At 42.8% G+C, this 23465-nt stretch overlaps 1 protein-coding gene across 3 annotated transcripts in view; it reads right to left on the reverse strand.

The window, feature by feature from the left end:
• Positions 1 to 753: 753 nt before the first annotated feature.
• Positions 754 to 23465, reverse strand: part of LOC142064384 (L-threonine ammonia-lyase-like) — a 51081-nt gene continuing 28369 nt past the window's right edge. For all 3 annotated transcript variants that reach the window (XM_075109292.1, XM_075109290.1, XM_075109291.1), the window contains 9 exons: positions 21593 to 21709; positions 20449 to 20690; positions 16251 to 16416; positions 15674 to 15770; positions 14693 to 14768; positions 13848 to 13973; positions 12445 to 12612; positions 12100 to 12157; positions 754 to 4134 (listed from right to left, as the gene is read on the reverse strand). In XM_075109292.1, the coding sequence (XP_074965393.1) occupies positions 4036 to 4134; positions 12100 to 12157; positions 12445 to 12612; positions 13848 to 13973; positions 14693 to 14768; positions 15674 to 15770; positions 16251 to 16416; positions 20449 to 20690; positions 21593 to 21709 (1149 nt within the window). In that variant the 3' untranslated portion in view covers positions 754 to 4035. The remainder of the gene's footprint in view (positions 4135 to 12099; positions 12158 to 12444; positions 12613 to 13847; positions 13974 to 14692; positions 14769 to 15673; positions 15771 to 16250; positions 16417 to 20448; positions 20691 to 21592; positions 21710 to 23465) is intronic.

Below are 23465 nucleotides of genomic sequence, written 5' to 3' on the forward strand. Positions count from 1 at the left end.
GTGGGCTAGATGGCAAGGCGCTTCTTGCGCGGACACGCCACCCGCATGGGGAGATGAACTTCCCCTGATGCTACGTAAACACGTACTGGCAGAGCTTTAGGTGTTAATCCAGAGTTAACAGGACCTGGCTGAAGAAATTAAGGAATCAATGTGGGAAGAGGTTTTGTTTCCATTAGAGATATGCCTGGTTTGCATCAGTCCTCGGAAGAAGTCGTGCTGTGTCCCTGCCAAACCCTGCGTTCACAGGGCTGCTCCCAAAGCCGAGAAGCTTAGCTTTAGTGGAATTACCTGCGTCAAAGCATCCTCTTCCACTGGAGACGACAACATGCGTTTTACCTGGTGGAGTCTGCTCCACCCTGAAATTGAAGGACCGGATACCAAAGTTCACAATATTTGTGACAAGTACCTCTGAGATCCGATTCACCAGATATCATGGCCTTAATTCACCCACACGAGCCCAGCCCAGGACCCCTCTGCACCCAGACTCCACACGTTGCCCAGGAACACAGCCAGGTACCAGCAAGGTGGGATTTGCACCTGGCCCGGTACGCGAAACAGAATCTCTTTCCAAGCCGGAAAGGAGAGATGCTCACGCAGCCGTGCTGCTGAGCAGCCTGGCAGTCTCCCAGCCCACTCCACAGGGCAAGAGCAGCAGTCCTGCCCACCTGGGCTCACCTCCCCGGCAGCCCAGAGCTCCCCGTGCACGAACGACGTGGATTTTGTGTCGATGTCAATGACAGAGAAAGGAAAAAATAAAATTAATTCTGAATTTTTAATGCAAGGCTGCTATCAACACCGTACGAGAGAACGACAGATCTTTCACTGCTGAGGTGGCACAACATCATCTTCATTATTTTTCAAATCAATGCCAAGCTTGGGTTTAACGATGCTGATTTAACAATTTGTCAAATTTTTACATAATCGTTAAAGTTTTTTTTTTCCAAGGTGCATGAAAACACTCTCTGTAAAAATACTTCTTTAAATGAAACATTTAAAAACACATTCTTAGATCTTTGAAATGCCATAGTCCTATTCTATTTCATAATGCAAACAAGTCAGCAGCACAGATATTTCGGTATTCTTTCTAGTTGCACACAGTCATTTCAATGTTTAATTTTCAATTTTTTTTAACTCCATCATAGCTTGAGAGCCAATGGACTTGCGTAAAAGCAATATAGAATAGAAATCAACTCTGGTATCGTTATATTCACATGTAAAGTGTTTACCACTGAAGAGTGATTTACAATTTATATTTATACTTAGTACAACAAAAATGAAACCAAACCACATATATCATGGTTGATAATTTAAGTAACTTCTAGACAGCATTTTCCTTTTTTATCTTTTTCTCCCCCTTCCTCCCATTTTCAAAATCATGCAGGGATTTTGAGTGCATTGATTTTTGGTTGCGCTCTCTGCTACTTCTCTTCCCCCAGTTTCTTGAAGACTTGCTAAAGGCAGTTGTCACTGGTTAGAAAAGAAGTTGTTAATGCTCTGAGCTTCTAAAAAACCGAAACCCAGGATAATGCAGGACAATAAAGCAAGGACTCGGACAGCAGAAGCTGTTGGCCGCTACTGAGAACATTGGTTATTAAGTCCCTTTTTTTTTTTTTTCTCACGTAGATACCGGAGACATCCTCAAAATTTCCTGCGAGTTTTGCCAAAAGAAATGAGAGGATAATCAGACCCCCGCTTATAGTGGTTTTACATCCCCAAATCTGCTCTTTGATGATGTGCTTCATCGCTTGTTTCAACGGCAGAGGCACGTACGCAGTACGTAGTCCGAATCGCGTGTTTCTGTACAGATTTCTTAAACCTTTCCAACCACGAAGAAGGGCTGTGATTTACAGGACATGTTCTGGAGGCCTAGCCCCGTACCCATCAGTCCGGATGGCAAGAAGGGAAAGAAACCAACCACTGGGGCATCAATAACTTTTAGTTCCATGTGCAAACCAACATGGTCCTTCCAAAAACCAACCACATCAGTGAACTTCTATTGTTTGTCCACTGTTTGTGAGAGTCTCCCCCTACTCCTGCTCCTTCATGAGCCACAATAAGACGGAACAAACACATTATTTCCCAGACAAAAATACTGCAGAGACAGCCAGAATGCTGCCTTCTTCACCCCACCTTGCAGGCACGTGTTAAGTTACAGATAGAGCTGGATAGCCGTAACTAGTAGGTACAATACAGATGAGATCTGCCTAGGATTGCATATACAGTTCCTTCTTTTTAGTCCATAGGGAGCCTCTGTTTAGGTTGCTCTAACTCTCAGGATGACGCCCTTCCTAGCCTGCAGATGGACTACAGTTAAGAGAGCGCAGAGGGAACTTTTGCCTGCTCCAGGGCATCCTCTCTTCTACATGCGGCTTCTTGCTTGTCCTTCAGAGACCAAAGCTTCCCACTGAAGAACCAGGAGAGGAAATGTACCAGCAAGCCCTTTCCTAACTTCAGGGGAGGACTAAAGATGGAAGCTTAAATTATAAATTGTAATCGGACAACAGAGGAGCGTCCCTATGGGCTTGCAGCATCTTTCTCCCTGAAAAGCTATAGAAGTTGGTTTTCATGGCCACCTAGCACCAGCTCGCCCAGCTCCACACGTGGGAACTGCAATGCTTTGATCCCACGCAGCCCATGGAGACGCTCACTCTGACCTTCCTGGATTTTCAGCTGGGCTCTGCTAGGGCACTGCTAAATACTTCATATTTATTTTACATACTTAATTATCCACTTGATATGCTAGAGGCAGGATTAAGACTTCTCACTAAAATACCTATACCCAAAATTTGGATCAACCCTCGTTAAATTTAACCAAGTGGAATCGCATATATTGGCTCTGTTGCAGCCGGCCTTAAATTGAATTTTGCCCAAGCAGAAAGGCGACTGTTGTGCGCCCACTCGGAAGCGGGCCTGAATTTCTCTGACGTTTCTTGCCATCCCACTCTGTAACCTTATTAGCTGGTCTCTGCCCGTAGCGATGGAAATGGTATTTAGGTCAACATGTTCTTTGTTAATTGCATTAGCCATGTGCCAAAGACTTAGGCTTCCTCTTCTCCCGGCACTGCCTTTGGCTATTAACATGTAGTCTTTAAATATATTTCGCTCTTAACAATGTACTTAATCTGTCAGGTGAGATGGATAGAGTCTGTTTTGGGCAGACTAAGATGATCAGAGGCATGCTAATTACAAAATTCACATGGGTGGAGAGACCCCTTTTTATAAGGAAACACAAGCCATGTTATATGCTACTTCTTATACTGAGTCCCCAAAAGCAGACGGATGAATTACATGTGTGTTCCGCACATAAGGTCTAATTATATTCAGAATATATTAGGTTTTTTTTATTGCTGCAATATCTTTTTGGAACTTCACTTTATAAATAGGATCATTTTTCCTTTGGGAAAAAAAAGAAATTAATACAATATTGGCTTTTATCTTCCAAGGGTTGTTTTTTTTTTTTTGCTTTTGTTTAAATTGCATTTTAGTAGCATAACTTTTCCTCACGTGATAGCAAAGATCAGAACAGATGTGTGCTCAGACCCACACCCACACACATGTATCTATCTCCTGAAGCAGATTCAGTAAATGGAGAACTGCTTCTGACTTGGAAATGGAAAATTTCTACACTAGTAGTACGGCGAAATCCAGCAGAAGGAGCTGCGTTACTTTAAGCAGGGGCAAAAATCAAAAGACCTTTGAGACGTCTACATTCGGATGTAAAGAATGCCTTCTCCCTGTTTTTTATTGAACGCCATTGGATGCTACACACTAGCCAAAAACCAGGCAGCCAGCTGATAAAGAATTATTGAATTCCAACACCAGCAGAAACTAGGAGTTTCCCTTAGCTAAGCTAAAGTTTTGAGTTTAACTTTATTCCCAAGGACATTCACTACATTTTGAGCAGGAAATAAATATCCCAAACTATTCACTAACTCTTCAGCTTTGCAAGATAATATTTGTTCTGAATGCCTCAAGATCAGGGCTCTGTAAAATACTTGTCAGAGGACCTCGGCCCTTTCCCTTGTGCTGTGCCCATCACCGCTCGGTCCAGGCGGCTGTGGGGTAGCGTTCCAGGAGCGCGTTCCTCAGCTGGGCTGTGTGGATCTTGTCTCTGGTCTCCACAGTGCAGGTGACCTGGGAAATGAATTAGGAACATTCCTTAAGGCACGGCAGCAATCTCAGACAAAGGCATTTCCAATGAAATCCTAAAATATGCTCATAAAAGCTAAAGGATCAGTTCAATGTAAAAACCCCGGACCTCGCATCCCCTGTCTAAGCAGGTAAGAACACTGACACTGCAGGCAGCTGGGGCTCTTCCAGCCTTCTGCGAGGTCGTAAGACTCTTCCAGCAGTCCTACTTTTTATTGCCTTCAAAGCTTGAAGAACAGACCGATCCTCTGCTGGCTCCTGGGCAAGTACCCATCTGCTGTTGCCATCCGTCAGCAGCTTCTCTTTCCCATTCCCTGGGGTACGGATACAGTGCCGCCGCCACCTCTCCCATCTCTGACTCTTACCTCACCCCATCTCCCGTGTTTCTGGGCAGCATTTGTTCCATCCTTCAAGCTTTTTATATTCTCCTCCTCTTCTCTCTCATGGGGTAATACCCCGGTCCTTTATCATCTCAGCACTGTTCTGCCTGGTTTCATCTACTCACAGACCTTCTTGTTTTACTCTGATTTTTTTTTGTTTGCCCACTGATTCACTTCTAGTTTTCAGTTATGGTTGTTCTGCTGCTAAATCAAACCAAACCCAGACAAAGCTAATCTTGATAGTTTTCTTTTTATTCTTCACTTGCCTCCACAAGTATTATTGACTATCCTGTCACACAGCTGCTGAAGACAGTAATTTCAATGTCTTTTTTGTTTTTTAAAATTCTTTTAAAATCCCTCTTTTCTACACACTCACCTTTCTGCTGCATCATTTGAAAAGCTGGGCACTACTGAAGGTAGAGGCACCAATGCAAAGGTGCAGGAGGAAAATTATACTTCACCGTTTTAGATTACTAACTTCACCACCGCTGACCCTGCCGGAATTATCACTGATGACGAAAGTGCTACGTGATAAAGACCTCACAGAAACACGGAAATCTAGCGAGGAAAGGATCCAAGACGAGTCACGGTGCAACAACAGAGAGTTTATTGTAACAGAGAATAGACGATAAACTGGTCATGGTAACCTTACGGTGGACTACTAGAGATGGATGCCCCGTAAGATGTTCCTATCAGAGCTGCATCCTTTACAGAAGCCACAAGGCAAAAATAAAATTGTCTCTACTCAAATATGTTTATAAGGATGTTTCTAAACAAGAACTTTGTGAATTTGTGTTTCTAGGAATAAGCTTAAAATTACTATAAACTTTTAGCAAAACCGTTGACTAAGAAGATAAAACACTAACTCCAGGTTATTCTAAACAGCCATGAGCTCACTTAATTAAAAAACTGGCTATAGCTTCTCAAATATCCATCATGAAATAAGCCACGTATCTGATCTGTTTCCGTAATTCTTTGCCTCTTATCCTGAACATAGTTCTATTCTTGCTTGGATCTTTGGAATGCAAATTAAATGCGAATTTCTTTCTCCTCTGAAAAAAGTGGGATTTAGTCTCAAGAGAAGGACAGTCAAAGGAGACAGTTAATAATGAGGGAAGAGGAGAGAACACAAAGATTAGGAAAAGTATCTAGAGGATATCTAGGCACCGAAGTACCACATACCCATTTATCCATTCCACGGCTCTCATAAAACCCCTAAAGCTCTGCGGTTGTACCTTCAAGAGCACATGCTCATCTCTCACTGAGCCTGTAATTAAAAAACCCAAACTTTTCCCCCTTCCACAGCGATCGTGCCTATTTTGTCCTGAGCAAATCAATTGCTCTGCTTGGAACCAGTCTGGACTTGCCAGGTTCAGCTGTGAGTATCTGGCAGCAAGCAGTTGCTCTGCCCTGGGAGCAAGCATGGGAAAGCATTTTGATTTATAGAGCTAAGTATCCTCCTCCTCTCTGCCCTTTTCTTCCTGCTAATGACCGAAGCCAGACACACTTGGATAGATTGGAGCCAGAGAGCTTGTAAACAGCTTGCATAAATACTGCCTTTTTGTTCTGTGCATGCACAGCATCCCACACGTGGTATGGCCGTTAATGTGCTGTAGTGTATTATAAAAGTCATAACAGCAGCAATGACAAACAGTTCCAGAAGTTTACCTGATTTTCACACTTGTCAAATAGAGGACGAGAGAACATTTGTGCACAGCAGGAGCCAACAAGAATCACACTACACTTTAGAGCAGCTACAGGTTTGAACAGCAAGGAAGGCAAAAATTTGCTTTCCTGCTCAGATTAAGCCCATTTAACACCGCAGTTTTACCTTCGCAGAAACTCCTCTCTCGCATTCGCTTCTCCTGGGAAGCACGATTTATATGAGTGTCCAACAGGGCAACCCTCATATTCGTGGGGAGGCATATGAGGGTTATATTTATCTAGGATGAACAGTCACCTAGGTACTACCAGCTATGGGAGGCTGCGTACCTACTGACGAACTGACTGCTCCAGATTGGTCTTATTTAAGAAGAAATGACAAAACCTATTGCCTGATGTTGCTTACACTCCAGACAAGAGAACCCACGACAACTAGAGAAAACTTCAAGTTTGTTTCAAACCCATAAGCCCTCAGTACTAGACATAGGCTTTTTGACCCAGCAGAGCTCTCGTTGACTGCAGGACCATGTTTGCACAGCAGACCTTTCTTTTCCGTGTATCAAAAAACCCCACGAAACCCAACAACAACAACAACAAAAAATGAGTGTATTTTATTTATTTTTCTCCTGCTTATTATATCCTTGCTGGATTAAAAAAAATAATAATAAAAATTTATCTGCCCCCCATAAGACACTTAAAATAACTGGCCAGACAGATCTTTTACTGCATTTATAGTTCCGCCCTCTGCAGCGGGTAGTCTAAAGATTGATTCCAGCCTAAGGGTTTAGTTAGTCTGTTGGGTTTTTTTATAGCAGACCTACAAGTACTGGAAGATAGAACGATCTTCACTGAATACTGATGTCTCGTAGGTGTTATTTAATAACTAGAAATAATTGAGGGAGCAGGACAAAGGCCAAAAAAGAGATAAAGGAAGATATCGATCACAATTTATTACTCTGTGCACCACCAAAATACAGACGCATAAATTAAAACATTCATAGAAATTAATTCCATTTCAAGGAGAGGAATGTTCAAAACTTCACAAAAGGAGGAAATTTGCAGCAGTTCTGTGCTGAATAATTTGGGCGACAGGGCGGGCATCTCTGCTCCCCTTTAATTGCAATCTCGTATGTGGGCACTTCGCCTTTTAGATCGTATTTTCCTCAGTATTAAAAATAAATTTGGTGTGCCTCTCAACTCCCTGACACCTGAGAGCTGTAGGTTGTGTGTGCAAATAAAGATATTGGGTGGACATGCCGAGCCAGTGCTAGAGAGCAGAGGGAACGTCAGTAGCATTGCTCAAGCAAAAGATTTCAGTCTTTTGTGCTTTCCCAGGCTCCATGTAAAGATAGATCGTAACCAGCTAGCGCAATTCCTTCTGTCCCTGGCTCATCTGTTGAACCTTTGTATCCCACTTCTTTAATCCTAGAAACAATATTCGCCACCTTCTTCTATGCTGTTGGTCTCGGACGATTCACATAACTTAATATTCATGATACACCTTGGTCAGCAACGGTGTAGGTTGGTTTGCTTTAAAATCACTGGAGTTAGGAAAGAAAACTTCGTTTATATATACCGGTTTCAGTTCTATAAACAAAGCAAGGCTTTTCATTTTTGTTTGAAAAAAATCAACAATTGGGCAATTTTCTGAATTATTCAGTAAACGCCCAGCGCAGGTTACTGCACGTTATAGATTATTTGCCAACAGCACTTCAGTTCATGGTTTGGGGATCACCTGCCAGACATCCCCCAAGGTCGGTGCAGTGCAACGCTTGAGAAAGAGCATTACAGTTGTCACAGCTGTCACTCGTTTGTGCCACCTGAGCCCTTATCTTTTGGCATATTCCTGCATTCAGGTCGGTGAGCATGAGGACGAACCAGTTACCTCTGCATTACATAAATGAGATGATAATCCAACAGGCCTACTCTCAGCCTCCCCAGAGTCATGTTCTTGTTCCTACGACTGGGGCAGGCTATGCCGTACCGCGTTACTCTGCAGCGGAATGCCATTAAAGAAAACGAGTGAATTCTTTTGCAGGGCCTCAGAAGAAATGTATTGTTGAGCTTCCCCCTCCAAGTGTCTCTGTTTTGCAGATGGGGAACTGAAGCATGGGAACAGTGCCTCGCTCAGGGTCGTGCAGGAAATACTTTAGAAATTATAGCATCCTTCTCATAGCTGGACAGCCCTATGCTCTTCTGTGTTCTCTTCACAGACAGGAACATGGAATATGTTGACAACTGGGGACTCTAATCCAAAACGTGTTCCTCCAGCCCTTTACAAAATGCAACTTGCCCCAGAGGAATTTACTCAAATTAACCCGAGCGGACTAAAATCATTTAATGAGTTCTGGCCTGAGGTGAATAAACTGTATGGCAAAAACAGGTATTACGCCACACAAAATGAGCCAGGAAACCCAGCACAGCTGGGGCGGTGTGAAAATGTTATCGTAGAGAAAAAGTGACACTTGATTGATGAATTACTATTTTGCTGCACAGTCAGAGGGAAAAGTAATGTGATGGATGTTCTTTTTATAACTGGCCTCCTCTGAGTTATTTAAAACCACAGCAGAGCTAAGCTTCTGAGAGGTTTGAAGTGAACAGACCAGACAACCCCGTAACGCCAAACAGGACCGAGGTCAGAGGGAAAAGGCACCGCAGCTGCTTCTCTGCAAAGCTGCTGGAGCACCTCGAGACCTCGCAGGCCTTCGCTGCTCTGCTCCAGGACCCTCCTGTACCTGCCAGTCTGATTATGCTGCAGTTTCGGTGGTGAGGAGAAGGCTTTTCTAGAAACTTGACGAGCTCAAAGACTTTTGTTTTCCGCTGAGTTGTCTGAATCTAAATATGAGACACCTGTTAAGGAGGCAAGCTGCTGATCTATGGCAGAGCCCTGCATGGCTTCGTAGGAAAGGTAGTTCCTACCTTATTAAGTGGCTTATTGACTTTGCTCTCATTGACTTCTTCGAGTCAATAATAATATGGAATTAAAGGGATTTAAATGAGGTTTACAGACAGAAGAAGTTTAAGCAGTATATTGTCCCACATTGAATCTGAGGAATGTTACTGATAAAGAAGAGGGAAAGTTCCCAGAAGCAAGCTGTAGCTTCCTCCCACGAGCTGGGTCATCCTTCAGATCTCTGTATCCAGGTAGCTGGCGATGCTGGATTTTTTTTTCTTAGCTCTGATCTTTATTTCTGTCTAGATACTCCTGGTCACCGAACCTGCTTCAATAGCTGTAAAATATGAAGCCTACCAGACTGGTTATTTGTGTCATTTGCTAAGAGTTAGCTATTTCAATTCTGGGACTTTGGAAGCCATTTCCTGACTGCTCGGGTAAGCGTGAAGCAGGGTGAAGTCCTCTGCAAGACAGAAATCCGGTACGAACCGCAAGGAAGGAGGATCTGAGCTGGAGGTATGAGCAGGCAGTATCCAAAAGACACTCCCATGTTGTTTCAAAGAACGTGACCAGCCGATCGCAACGCACAAGGCGCTTCATTAAGAATCAGCTGAATCTGATGTAGCCATAAACCTTTTTTACTCCATTAAAAAAATCTCTTGTTTTTGTCAGTAAAATGTTCCAAAAGGTGTTCTTTCCAAAAGTATAGTTTGAACATAATGATTCATTTTAGAAAGTCCTTACTACTCCATGAAATCAGACTATCAAGGATCTTCCCATGGACTGTTCCAAGCGTGCACCAGGTGAATAAACGCTAACCCAGCAAGGCATTTCACCAGAAGGAAGAAAAACCAAAATGCACTGTCTTCCTGATAAGCAGTGACTAGAAGCCTGGTTTCTCTCCTTTGGAAATGAAGAGGTAACTCTAAAAGGATAATTAAATACTGAGACAACAATCCTGACAGGACTTAGTGTTTCAAACCAGCCACTCCACTTACTGCTCTCTTCTGTCTTAACACTTCATCTACCCCCACAGTCGCAAGTATGTATTAGAGTGGAGGGGGTATAGCTGTAATGCCTTTCTTACTATTACCACCAGCTCAACACATGAAAATTTTGATTCTTGATCCAGTTTTAAGTGCATGCTTAATTTAATGTGCTGTGATTTGCACTCACGAAAATGATAGAAAGTTCTTTGCAGGTCTGCTTTGTAGCAAATGCTTGAAATGCTTTGCTGACACAGGGCTTCGGCTCTTACAAGCAAGAAAAAAGCAAAGCCTCCCTCACGTGTATTAGCTTTACTATGAAAATATATACAAGGTTCTATATCTGGTTAGGGCAAATTCATTTAGATTCTTAAAGATAAATTCAATATTTTTCCCTTTTTGATAACGCTTGTTTTAATATGCAGAGCAAAGCTTCCCGATTCACTACGTGTCACCAGACAGAGCTGCCTCCAAAGTCACTGAGGCCTATAAATCTGGATCGCTGCTTTGTACTTCACATCTAATTATCCGATAGCCTCTCCCCGACTGATTAAAAGCTATCATGCAAATCCAACATCCAATTAAATTACTCAGGGATGCAAATTCCTCCCTTCAAGCCTCTCAGAGTACAACACTGTCAGATTCTCAGAGCGGACAGTCAGTGAAAATACATTGCGCTTAAAGCGCAGACAACAGCATCGGCACTTTTTTATTCAGGGACTGTCTTTACTACCAATTCTGATAAAACTGGCTCATTGGGAGAGGTTTAAAAGCAATGGAAAATTGTTCTAACGTTCTCAATCAAAAACTAAGCGTATGCATTTTGTTTAATTTACTCAGTAGCATTAATAAAAACTACAAGCCTTACTTCATAAAGACCACACTGAAAACTTCAGAAGAGTTACAGGGTTTGTCGAAGCTAGCCTTCAGTAAAAAGGCTTTTCAGAGCTAAGGTAGTCACTGATTCAGAGGGGTTCCTCTACCCCATGCAGTGTCGCATTACCTACCCGCAGCAGCGAGCTGGCCTATCGTTACGGCACACTGCGGAACTACGTACAGTCCTAGGTGCTTGAGAAAACTGATGACGTCCTTTGATGTTATCTGTTGAACACGTTCATGAACATATGAATGAGCATATGATGAACACTGAAAGGCGTTCGTGAACTTCTTTGCAGTCCTTTGCTACAGTCGTCTTTAATCTAACCTATTCTTTATATCCGCAAGTGAAAATACTGAGCCGGTTTTCGCATCCAGGTGGGAAATTAGATTTAAATGCCAAAATCGAAGAACTTGCTTATTCAATAGCATTACTGAATTCCAGTTAAGAGCCTGTTTAGCAAAGATCCCTAATTTGACTTCCACCTGTGATTTCACAAACTAAGTCAGGTTGGACTTGGACAGCCAGTGGCATGAAACTGGTGGAACCACGCCTTTGCCCAAACCAGTTGAAATAAGAGATACGCCAGGAGACAAACGATCCCTTTAAGATATGCCGTTAACTGATAACACCTCCTCACTGCTACTCTATCAAATACTGAACAAAAGAATAACGATTCTGCTCTGCGCTCTTTGTGGATAAGGTACAGAACCGAGGTCCTAGTTAAAATTGAGGATTCCTTATGAGTAAGGGTGTTCTCCACATTGCTTTAAGGCAAACTGATCTCGGATAATTACAGCCAGCCTACACAGCTGGTTCTTCAAGTTCTGGACTGATGCTGCAGCTTGCTCACCACCTCCAGCACACCACCACGCACGTAAGGAAGGTTTGCAATAGTGACAGCTGGAGTATTTCGCCCACGGTGTCACAACCAGCAGGTAAAACAGGCCCTGTATCGTTCACATGCCTGCTGAGTGTTTGGTGAGGCAAGGTGCTCTGTAACGCACAGAAATAACCTGTCACACTGCTCCCCGAATCACTGTGCACGCGCTATTGGATTTCATCAACACAGTCATATAGAGATATAGGAACAGAGAATAAACTAGGGGAGGTCAGTATTGCTGGAGAAACTGAAACTGCATCTCATCTTACCTTGACAGCGAAGAGCTCGGATGTCACAAACATGCGTTCTTGTTTGATATCCAAAACTCTAGGTCAAATAAGGGATAAATTAGAGGTCGCAACAATCCTTTATCATTGTAAAATTGTTACTGTGTTTGAACAGTAACTAGCTTTGCTGCTTTCTGTATTAGACACCTATTCTACGCTGCAAAAGTGCTTTCACATTGGAGAAAAAAAGAAGGAAAAAAAGGTTTTCTGAAATATAACGAGAAAAGACCCTTTGATTAATTAGAGAACATTTGGAAACAACTCCAAATCTTTAAGAATCTTTGTGCTATTCTGTGATTTTATTTCCCTACTATTAGTCTGATTTACCTTGCTTCTTCCCGAGCCAAAATCTCCAGTAGCTTTGAAACGTCTCCTGGACAGTCAGAAAGCACAAGGGAAAATCTGCACACCCTGTTATCGAGGGTCAGGGCGCGAGCTATGCACTGTTGCAGCAAATGTAATTCCAAGTTTCCACTGCATATGACGACCGCCACTCTGAAAATGGAGAGAAAAATAGGGTTTTTGATTAGCACTTGTCTGTGCAGAGGAACCATAAATCACAGACACTGTATTCAATATCAGCTTAAGATCTGCTAGGACTGCCCTTCGATAAATAGGTATTACACGTCGGGGGGCTCTTGGCCCTCAGTATCAATTGTGGGCGGGCAGTGGGAGCCTAGAAGCTGGCTGCATCAGTTGGTCTGAAGCTTTGTTTTCATCTTGCATTTCCTGGAGATTTTAGTTTTGTTCAAGATAATTAACTGGGGAAGTCTAGGTCTATTCCAAATTTTAAAAATGTGACATTTTTCCTTGCAAGTTCCGAGTCTCAACCGTTTAATGGCTAGACAAAGTATATGTTCAAGTCTTTCTGTAACCACTAATTAAATCCATCTCAACCCTGCAAAATGAATGCAGAAATGTTTGAAGAGCGAGTGAAGCGCCACATGGTTGGCCCATGATGATATCTGTCTGCAGAGTCAAACCTGACCTCTTTAAAACAAAACTTTTGCATTTTCCCTTTTATTTTAGCTGTACTGAATTGAAACGTGTTGCTGCTCTGTGTGTGCTCTGCCAGCCTGTCCTGAAGAGCTGCCTCAGCAGCATTTTAGCTCACAATGCTGTCTGTGCGTGGGAAATTTTATTTCGTCTTCAGTGCATGTACGTCTAAATACATTCTGGACTGTGTCCTGAGCCAAGGCTCAATCTGCTTAAGTACTGAGTGCTCAAGCCCAGGTGCAAGAAGGCACTTACCCACACGTTTAACGCTAAGCACAGGGTAATCCCATTGACTCTCTGGACAGGCGTTCTCGGGCCAGGAGGCAGGTGCCCCCGAGCGCCTGCAGAAGACAGCCTAGCTCCTGCCCCACCGCAGACAGGGCTGATTTCCACAAGCGGAATGAGAGAAGGCAACAGGCTGACAAGAGCAGGGTGCTCTCCTGGCAGATTTTGGAGCTGTGAGTGCCCGCCTTTCCCCCAGCCATTTGAGAATACAGGAAAATGACAAGATTTGGCAGGTCTCCAGGCTGACATTCGCCTTGTTCAGTACTGTCTTGTGACCTGTGGGTGGTCTCTTCAGCCCGAGGTAGATGCCACAGACAAGCCTGTTGCCAGTTCAGGGGCAGGAACCACCTCGTCCCTCAAAAAACAAGTAGCTTCTCTCTGTTTCCTGGGGCCAAGGCACTCGACCCCATGCTTTTGCCGCAGCTCCCCATTCGCGATAGCTGCCGTACCTTTTACCCTTCAGCTCGGGCAGATTCCCTGCAACCAACGCTGCAAATCCAATGGCCCCTTCTGCATCAACCGTGGCTCGTTCATACTCCAGCAATCTCAGCATCGAAACGAGGATGTCCTCCTCCCTGAAGGCAAGAGAGTTGTGTCAAAACAGAACAAAAGAGCTATCAAAAGCAGAAGACCATACATTTATGTATAACTGGATCCCTTCCACCCTCCCAGGTATATCCGACCCCAAGGTGGTGTTACAGGAAGCTGTGCTGCTGGGGGGGGGATGTACATCTCAGCCTTGTTACAGACTGAAGACAGGGTGGCATTTTTTTACCACAACCATTGCGCTCATAAATCCTAGCGGTAAGTATATTCCGCCAGCTTGGCCCCTCTGTGAAGATTTAGAAGAGTTTCATCAAAGGCTGCCTTCGAGTGTTGCAGAACACAACAAGGACAAGTTTTCCACCCAGAACGTGACCGGGTACTAGCAGCAGGTGAGATTTTGGCCAAAGGGGCCAGTCTGGACACCGCTCTGAGTCATACAATTTAGTTTTAGGTAGTTCTGCGAGGAGCAGGGAGTGGGACACAATGATCCTTCATAGGTCTCTTCCAACTTGAGCTATTCTATGATCCTATGAAGTGTGGGGTTGGGTTCAGTGTCTTCAGTGCCCCCTTGGAAGGAAAGGCACGCCAGCACCCCCCCGGTCTCACAGTGTGCGCACGACGGCGACCTCCGCCAACCTGCTCTCCCCACGGCACGGGAAGAACCACCACACCCTGGTGCCACACCACGTTCTTCATATACAACAGTTTTCACACAGTATTATTCGTTTCACTGTTTTTCTTCACCTACCTCATAGCAACAACTTTATCCACAAGTTTCCCAGTCAGCTGCAAAGAATTGCTGCCAAAGCAAAGTCCGCTCACATCTGCAGATTTCAAAAGACAAAAATACAAAGCTGGCTGCTTTAGACAAGTTCAACATTTTTTAGAGCCCTGTCTGGTTTATGCCCTTAACGAGAGCAGCACACTGCTGTTATACGAGTTGCTTGGTTTTGCATTTACCAAAAATGCATTTGGTAATGAAAGACCAAATCACGCAGGAAGATTTTACCATTTTGGACCCCTTTAAGAAAATGAGGATTCTTCACTGGCACAGCTGCACTGTGAGAGTGACCCTGCAGCCCGGTGCTTTTCCCTGTTCAGTGAAGCTTGAGGGAGAGGAGAACTCAGCATGGCACCGGGTTTGTTAGCTACAACAGTACAGTTAGCAAAGCAGAGCAGACAGGCAGAGCCTACCGAGAGAGTTAAGAAATTGTTTGTTCGTAGAACTCAGCTTTCACCCAAAGCTTCCAGACCTTTGAACGTCAGGTAAACAGGATATTCTTAAATTGCTTAACAGCTGAGGGTTTTTTTGAGCAAATGATATGGAAACAACTGTATCATTTATAAACACTGTTGCTCCGAGAACAGTTTCGTGAGTCTAAATATTTAAACGCTGTATTTTCCTGCCTTTTCACAAATTAGTCTTTCACACAAGAGCTTTCCTGTTGGCTTCACTGGTTAAGATGCTGCTTGTGAGCACAACGGTCAGATAAATACTCTCATATTTCTAACCATTCACCTGAACGCTTCCCGTGCACTGGCAATAGTATTGCACCCCAGGGCGGGGGTACAATGTGGCAGAAGTTGCTCTTACAGCTTGAATTAAATTCTGACTCTTCAGAGGTTTGCTTTAGAATATTTTTCAACTGAACTAATGAGAAAATAATATGGCTGGAGAAATCAAATACAACCTTTATTTTACCTCCAAAAGAACAATCCATTTTCTTACCTCCATAGAAGTGATGATTGCTGCAAGCCTGGTCTTCAGTGGGGTGGCCAGCCTTTAAGGATTGTTGCAATACAGGGAAACTTTCAGATTCAACCCCCTGGGGAACACAAGGGTTATAACTGCATCAATAAAAAAGCGACAGCAGAAGTCACCACCAAAGTGGACACCAAAAAACGCTCCACAAAGTTTCCTCTTCAAGTTAACAATTAATTTCAAATTGCTTAATAACTGTGCTATCAATAAACTTATCCTGTGGCTTATTTAGGGGGAAACTTTTCCTGTAAGAAATTGTTTCAAAACACAGAAGTGGATTTCATTTGCTTTGGAAAAGTCTTCCCACATTTTTTCTTAAATCTGGCCAAGCAGCCATGGGACAGGGGGCTTCCCAGGCTCTCAGAGGCTCTTCTTCTTGGTGAAGCCCATGGGATCAGATAGTCCCTGTTCCCAGCATATCCAATCTCCACCAGCGTACCACTAGATACCAGCACAGTGTTATCACTAGATACCAGTGCCTTTTGAAAATAGCTGCGGCGAAACCTGACAAAACACAGGGCTTGACGGGTGAATGGAAACTTACAATTACAGAAATATGTGGGTTGAGGTGTTTGAGTGCAGCAGCCGACCCCGCCAGCAAGCCAGAGTGGCCCCCTGCGGGGAAAATCACTGCGTCCAGCTTTGGCACCTGCTCGTACACCTCCAGCCCCACGGTCCCCAGGCCCGACAGGTAGGCAGCACTATCCTCCCTGCGGGAAGGAAGGGCACAGCTCAGCAGAGTTCACAGTTGTCAACGCAATCATAGTGCAACCTACTACTTTAAAGACATCATTCAGCAGAAAAAAACCATATGTGAGAATAAATCACCAGCACAACGAGGGGAGGAGGCGATACACCAGGATACTGCCATCAGACGGACCATTACCTACGGGGAGAAAACCTGTGCCACTGACAAACCCTTCAAATACCCTTCAGGCTGAAGAGCGCTTATCTCTGCTCTTACCAGTGTCAGATGTTTACAGAGCTGGTGAGACAGAAGTCATGTTTCCATTGCCATCACTTCCTTCAGTTTCCTGAATTTTAAATGTTGCGGTCCAAACTAAAAGCAAAGCCTCAAAAGGAAATCTCCTTCTCTTTAGTTATAAGTGGAATTTAGTGTTTGTGGTAAATGGGAATTTTCATGAAATTTAAGCACCCCGTTCAACCTCACAAATACCAAACCAATTGCTACAGTTAAGTCCTTCCACATTCCAGGGCCAATATCTGATACCTCCACATTACTCTGGAAGACTCTGGAAGAGCAAGAGAAGCGTTTAGTCACGCCAAGATACTCACTGGTAAAACACTTTCAGGCAAAGGTAATCTAATGAGCAGAATAGGGACAGAGTCAAAACACTGAAGAAAAGTCCACTGTCCCGTCACGTGGTTGACTTGGATCTATTTCTAAAAGCTGTTTGCATTTTATTTAAAAGTTAGCAGTGATGTAAACGTAGAATTATATAGAAACAAAAAAAAAATTATGAAAGAGAGACCTCTGTATGCCGGTGTGTTCTGCTCTTTCTGGCAAACAGCTAAGCAAATGGAATTATAGATCCAATGACTTAAATTGATTTACTTGACCCAGGATGTTTGGGTACGAGGAAGCAACGCTTTTATTACCTTTAGACATGTACAGAGAGGCTCAGCACAGGAGCGCAGAACACCTGCAAGGTGGAGACCAAGGCCCTCTTGAGAAGTTACCTCACATACAGAGCAAAACACAGCAAATTCCTCAGGGTAAGAGTCTACAGAACTACACAAGAAAGGACGGGATGAATGAATTTTCACTCCTATAGCACAGCTAAAGACAAAAGGCAAGAAATCATAGTGGGATGAGTAACTGAACCCTTGAATTTTTCGTCTTTATCAAGATACTGAAGGAGCTCCCTCCTCCTTCTTACATGTGACAGAATATAGCACTGGCTTCCTGAACAACTCTTCTCGAGCCTTATTCGCAAGTAAGATTCAGAACTGAGTTTGCGGAGTTACCCCTGCCATGGTTACATGGCAAACCATGGGGACTTGCAAAAATGAATGAGGACCTGGGGTATTCAATTTATGAGTAAAACTTCTCTACCAGCTGAAAATTCTGTCTGAAGGAGACTGCTCGGGGCATGGAGACTTATTAGCAGCTTGATCTAATGTTTCAGATAATCATGTTTTCCTTGCTAACATCGAGTTAGAACACCAGTTCACTGATCAGCCTTCAGCTTTTTATAATAAAATGGGTTATTTTATTTGCACTGGGACTGATTATTTTTGCTTTGTGAGATCAAACATGTCTCTTTCAGTATCATATGCCATTGAAGGAAAAATCAAGGGAAAGGATAAATCTAAAGACTGTAGATTTAACTAAGTGTTTTTGAGTCAGAGCTAGAAATTTGGCCATTCGCCTTCTGAAACATGCCATATATCAGCAATCAAAGATGGGCTGTCAAGCTTCAGCTTCCCAATGAAATTTTGACGCGGCAGCTAGCAGGCTCTGTTCCCTCTTCTCCAAATAAAGGGCTCAAGAGCTATCGGCTGTCCTTTCTAGAGTGACAGACTAACAGGATTACAAACGAGGATCAGGTCTGATCAGTATTAGGATAAGGAGTTACACAAGAAAAAACTGGACTGTCAAGGCAGGAAGGTGCATAATTCAGTCTGTAGCACTCTCACCTCTCTGATTCACGAATCAGTCTTTCTCACATCACCGCGGAGGTGCTGTGTCGCTTATTGGCAATATTTGCATTGCATTTGAAATGAGGTCCTGAACATCTATGGTTATTAAAAGTCCCATGTTACCTAGCAATTAGGTAGATTTAATGATTCAATTCCAACTTGAAAAATTACATTTCCTTCCTGGAATTTCACAGGAAGTTGCAGTTGGATAAAAAGTTTCCTGCCTTTAACTGAACTCTTGCACAATCATTTTCATAACAGAGTATTTTAATTGCACTCAAGACATGGGTAGACCTGACACTGACACACCCAACTACAGGGCACTACCCGTGCAGGTAAAACCCAAGGACAGTCACATAACATCTACTTCAGGAAGAAGAGAATGAATTGCTTGTTGAGAAGATCTACAGACCAAAATGCTAGGGTTTTTGCACAAGCTAGAATTAATCTGAAATAAAATAACATTTCAGATTTTTTCTATTTTATTTTCCTCCAGAGTGTGAAAAATTGCATCTGAGTGGTTTTAATTAAGCATAGTAACAGACTGAATAACTCTGTTTCTTGTAATCTGAAATACCTGCTGCTCGTAACATGAAACCTGAAATAAATCAGAGCGCTTGGCTATTATTAATGGTAACGTTACACACAGTTCCTCAAAGAGAGATGCTGAGGTCCTTCACGTGCGTTGTCCCTGGAGCTTCGTGAACCTGGAGACTACCTACCTTATGCAACATAAATAATTATCTGGGGAGGAGGGGAAGATTAAACATGCAATTACAATACAATAATTTAGTTCTTATGTGCAAACATGATAGCTGATGCAAGACAGCTTAGGGAGTGAGCACATCGACCGAAAAATGGCTGACAGAAACCTGGAAATCACAGAGTTATGGAAAGCTGTGATTTCCAAAAAGAGCCTAAATGGGTTTAAAATTCAATGGGATCTAGGGCACCTCATTCCCTTGGGTTTCTTTGCAAGTCTCAGTCTGGGACAAGGTTGTGCCCATGGTGACACACGGGGACACCAACCAGCCCTGTGGGTTGCTTGCAGACCTAATGTGCAGTTGAAAAGGAGAGTTTTAAAAATTGCCTTCCCTATAAACCAACCAGGAAAGAAGTGAGGACTTCATTCTGCTCATTCTGGGATCCTCTTTCCAAGCAACGCTACTCATTATTGCTATGTTTAATGCAGTAGTGCCTGGGAGGCAAAGGGGAACGGGCACTCACTGCAGTAGGTGCCGTACAAACACGGTGGTAGATAAAGCCTGCACAGAGGCAGCGATGGGGAGGCACAATAACATTCCAGCTCAGTGCATCAGAGGGACCGCTGGCTACCCCATGCTAACGATTCACCCCTCTGCGCTTTTGGAAATCTTACTTGAAAAATGTTAAGGAAAAAGAAAAGGCATGGGGGGGAAGGGAAAGGCAGAAGAGACTGTACAGAGAAAAGTAAAACAAAAATAGAAAATGCATCAGTTCTAAACATTTTTGCCTGTCTTATCTTATTCTAAGCATGTTTTTATTAGATCCAGCTTGTTCAATGACCTCAAATTGTTCAGACTTAAATTTATACTCACCCTTAGCTACTTCAAATATATGTGTGAGGTCGCCTCTTAATCATCTTTCTCAAGACAAAATCACAGTTTTGTCACCCACAATACACAGGTGAAAATTTTACAGCATTAACCTGTTCTTGCTCCACACTACGCCTCTGACCCTTTGCATTAAAGGTTACCTTTTACCCACCTTACTCCAAACAGAGACACCAAAAACGAATGCCAGCCTTAATGCTTTCTGACAGGGTTCGTAAAGAGTTAACATATATCCGTTATCGCACTAGCCCATGTAATTCCTAATCAGGAAGTTTGTCTAATTTGAGGGAAGAGTGTTCCATTTGGTTTTCCAGCCCCGACTGCTATAGAAAGATGCATGGTTTGTGCCTGGGAGTATGCCACTGTCCATATTCCAGTTAATGGGAACGTTTTGATGACCTGTGATCAGATTTTAATGAAACTGTTTTTGCAGAGCTGTGCAAGTACCTAATCTAACCTTTCTAACCAGCTTGACTTTCCACTTACTCTTCGAGGTAGAGGTAACCGTTCTCCTGCGCCAACCTTCTTGCGTGCATCTGGGAATCCTTCGCTGTAGTGCCGTAGGATATAACCATGGCACCATACTCACGGCACATTTTCACTCTGGCCGGGGACGTGCTGGTTGACATGATGACAAACACTGGAATACGGAGCTCTGAGGCGTGGTAGGCAACAGCCATGGAAAAGTTACTGTCCGAAGCCACGATCACCCCTTTTCTTTGCTGATCCTAAAAAACAGGGTTGCTTACTGCACATTATATAGTGTCACAGAGTTGTCCTGTATGACCCTGGATCGTTCTAATGGTCTGACTTCCTCCTTTTCTTCTACAAGCTGATAATATTATAATACAGTATGTGCATGTCTGGTGTGATCTCAGGACTCACACGCAGAGCTAAGGCAGCACAAGATCGGTCCCTGGTTCCTGCGCTCCTCTGGGTTCAATTCTTGTTCCATTGGAATCAGCTGCAAAACTCCAGCCGATCCCAGAAGAGCCGATATCTGGCCCCTCAGAGCCGATATCTGGTCCCTCTTCCCTGCCTGCGTGAAATTATTTCATTTCAGGTTTCCCTTTGATAGAAGGAACTTATTCATATTATTACAAAAGCGCAGGACTAACCACTGTTTCTGGGCTGCTCTATCATGACCATTATAATTATTATTGCTGCAGAGGCTCAGTAACTTCCTACAACAAATGGCAAACAAGCTATTCATGTAATGATACCGAAATTCATTACAAAATCAAGTGGCGATCTAGATCCTTCTCATCACCCACTGTAACTCAATTTCTTCATCGCAAAGTTTGGTGGTTTCAACATGTCACAACCATAGTACACATACACACACCGTCATCTAAATGCCACAGAAAAATGCTGATGTTGACAGTTTGCAGGCTTTTCTTTCAAACGGTTTTAAGCATTTCACCAGCAGATTGGCCAAGCATAAATAAAGTAGTAAATTATTTTACATTCAGGTACTTGCAGACCTATCTGCGTTGTTCAGCACAATGGTTCAAACAGAAGAAACACTGCAATGCCATGGACATTATGGGTAAAATTCTCTTTGATTCTGCTCCACTTTTGTGAAGCAGAACTCATCTATTTCTTTTTCAGCATTGACATTTTATTATACCTGAGGCAACGATGTCAGAAGGTAAAGTACACCTCGTTCCTTCACAGATCCCGTGTACTGGAGGAACTCTTTCTTTAGGTAGATGTCCATTCCATACTGCTTGGATAGCCTAGAATACTGGAGTATAGAATTGTTATTATGGGGATATATCTAAAATTAAGAAAAATCTTCCATACCCCACCAGCTCCCTGGTGAGGCTTGCATTCAACTGCCATGTATGCGCTCTAAAAAGTAAATTTCGTAACCCATTTCTTTAGAAATACGTGACAGTGTGGCATTACCAAGCAGGTTCTTCTGGTTTATGGAAGTCTTTTTCAAACTTGCAGGAGTGAAATATGTACCCCATACCATTATGAATTCTGAAAATAGCACTTGTTCTGCTCTTACTGTTCAAATACAGGTAGTAAAATAATTATTTTCAATTATTTAAAAAACCACCCAATGGTCTGATATTCTAGCACTTGCCAGAACTGGATATTGAATACCCAGAAAATAAGTTCATCTCCAAATAGGTACAAAAGCAGTTAGAAAATTCCTCCTTGAGTCCCATTATGACTCTGCTACAGTTTCTGCCACTGATTCTCTACTAAAGATTGTGCATTTTGTATGATAAGGCCAGTAAGACATTAGTAAAGATATTTCTTATTTGAAGAATGATAGAAATAATAAAAAATATTTCCCAGGGTGGCAAGTGTAAGCAGCAGCTCTTTAAAAGTGCTCAGTGTTGGGAACAGAAAGGATCCCTGAGCTGAGAGGAATTAGGAAGCACAGCACATGCCACGCGGTGTGCAAGTGCATGATTTTTTTAATTAACTTTTTTGTAAAGGCAAACCTTAACCAATTTTCATAGTAAGACATGCAAGACAGCGTGCATCGCCATGTTAATTTCCTATTGCCATATTATCTAAAACAAGAGTTTTAAACAAGGTAACTGATGAAATAGAGCTGCAGCACGCCTGTGGGTTCCAGTTCCCCAGGCTTACTGCATCTGTATTTCATAATTGGCTCTATATCTTTTGTTGGCTGCCAAAGCAAATGAGGACCTGGGGTTTTAGGGGGTCAAGCCCTCATAAAATGTCACAAAAAGAGACAGATTAAAAGACAGCATGACAACATTTTTTAAACATTGGTATCGAAAAGCATCTGGCAGTGTCATGCACGTGGTGCATAGTGCACATAGTAACATGTACTGACGTGTTTTTCAGACTGTAGGACTTTCGAAGTGAATTTATATAAACTAAATATATCTGAAACAGATACTTCCTTTAAGGTATGCAATTAAACTAAATATTTCAGATTAATGTTTCAAGGCTTTTTAGTGGATTTACGAGCACATGTTAAGTTCCTCACCCATAGGTGGGGCCAGATTCTCTATTTTGCTTCTGAAAATCCTGCAATAGGAGCTACCACTTGCTGCTGCTTTGCAAATCTGGCTGCAGAGCGGAAAGAATGGAAAGTGCTTAGCACACTAATAGGATAACAGTTTCTATCCTCAACAGCCTAATCTGCGGAGAAGGCCTATGCAAAGCAGAACAAGAGCACTAGACAAGAAACACTCCTGTACTGGTTCTTTGTATATCATACTAGTTTATAAGTTTTGGTTTCATAGACAATCTCAGATTCTAGAGTGAACAATGAGAAAAGGGATTTAAGGAGATGAATCCTGTGACTTTATAAAGTTGCTAAGTCTCCTACGTTTAAAAATATGTGTCATTAAGTCACTCTTTACCACAGAGGTGGTGTACTTCAGATTATAATTATTTTTCTTTAATTTTGATACTTAATATTTTAGCTCTTCAGGTGATCCTTTTCTGCTTCCTTTAACTGAGGGGTTTTTTTTTAATGTAGCCTAAATATAGCAATTACTTCTAAC

This window comes from Phalacrocorax aristotelis, chromosome 14 (assembly GCF_949628215.1).
Source record: "Phalacrocorax aristotelis chromosome 14, bGulAri2.1, whole genome shotgun sequence".
NCBI classification, from domain to species: domain Eukaryota; kingdom Metazoa; phylum Chordata; class Aves; order Suliformes; family Phalacrocoracidae; genus Phalacrocorax; species Phalacrocorax aristotelis.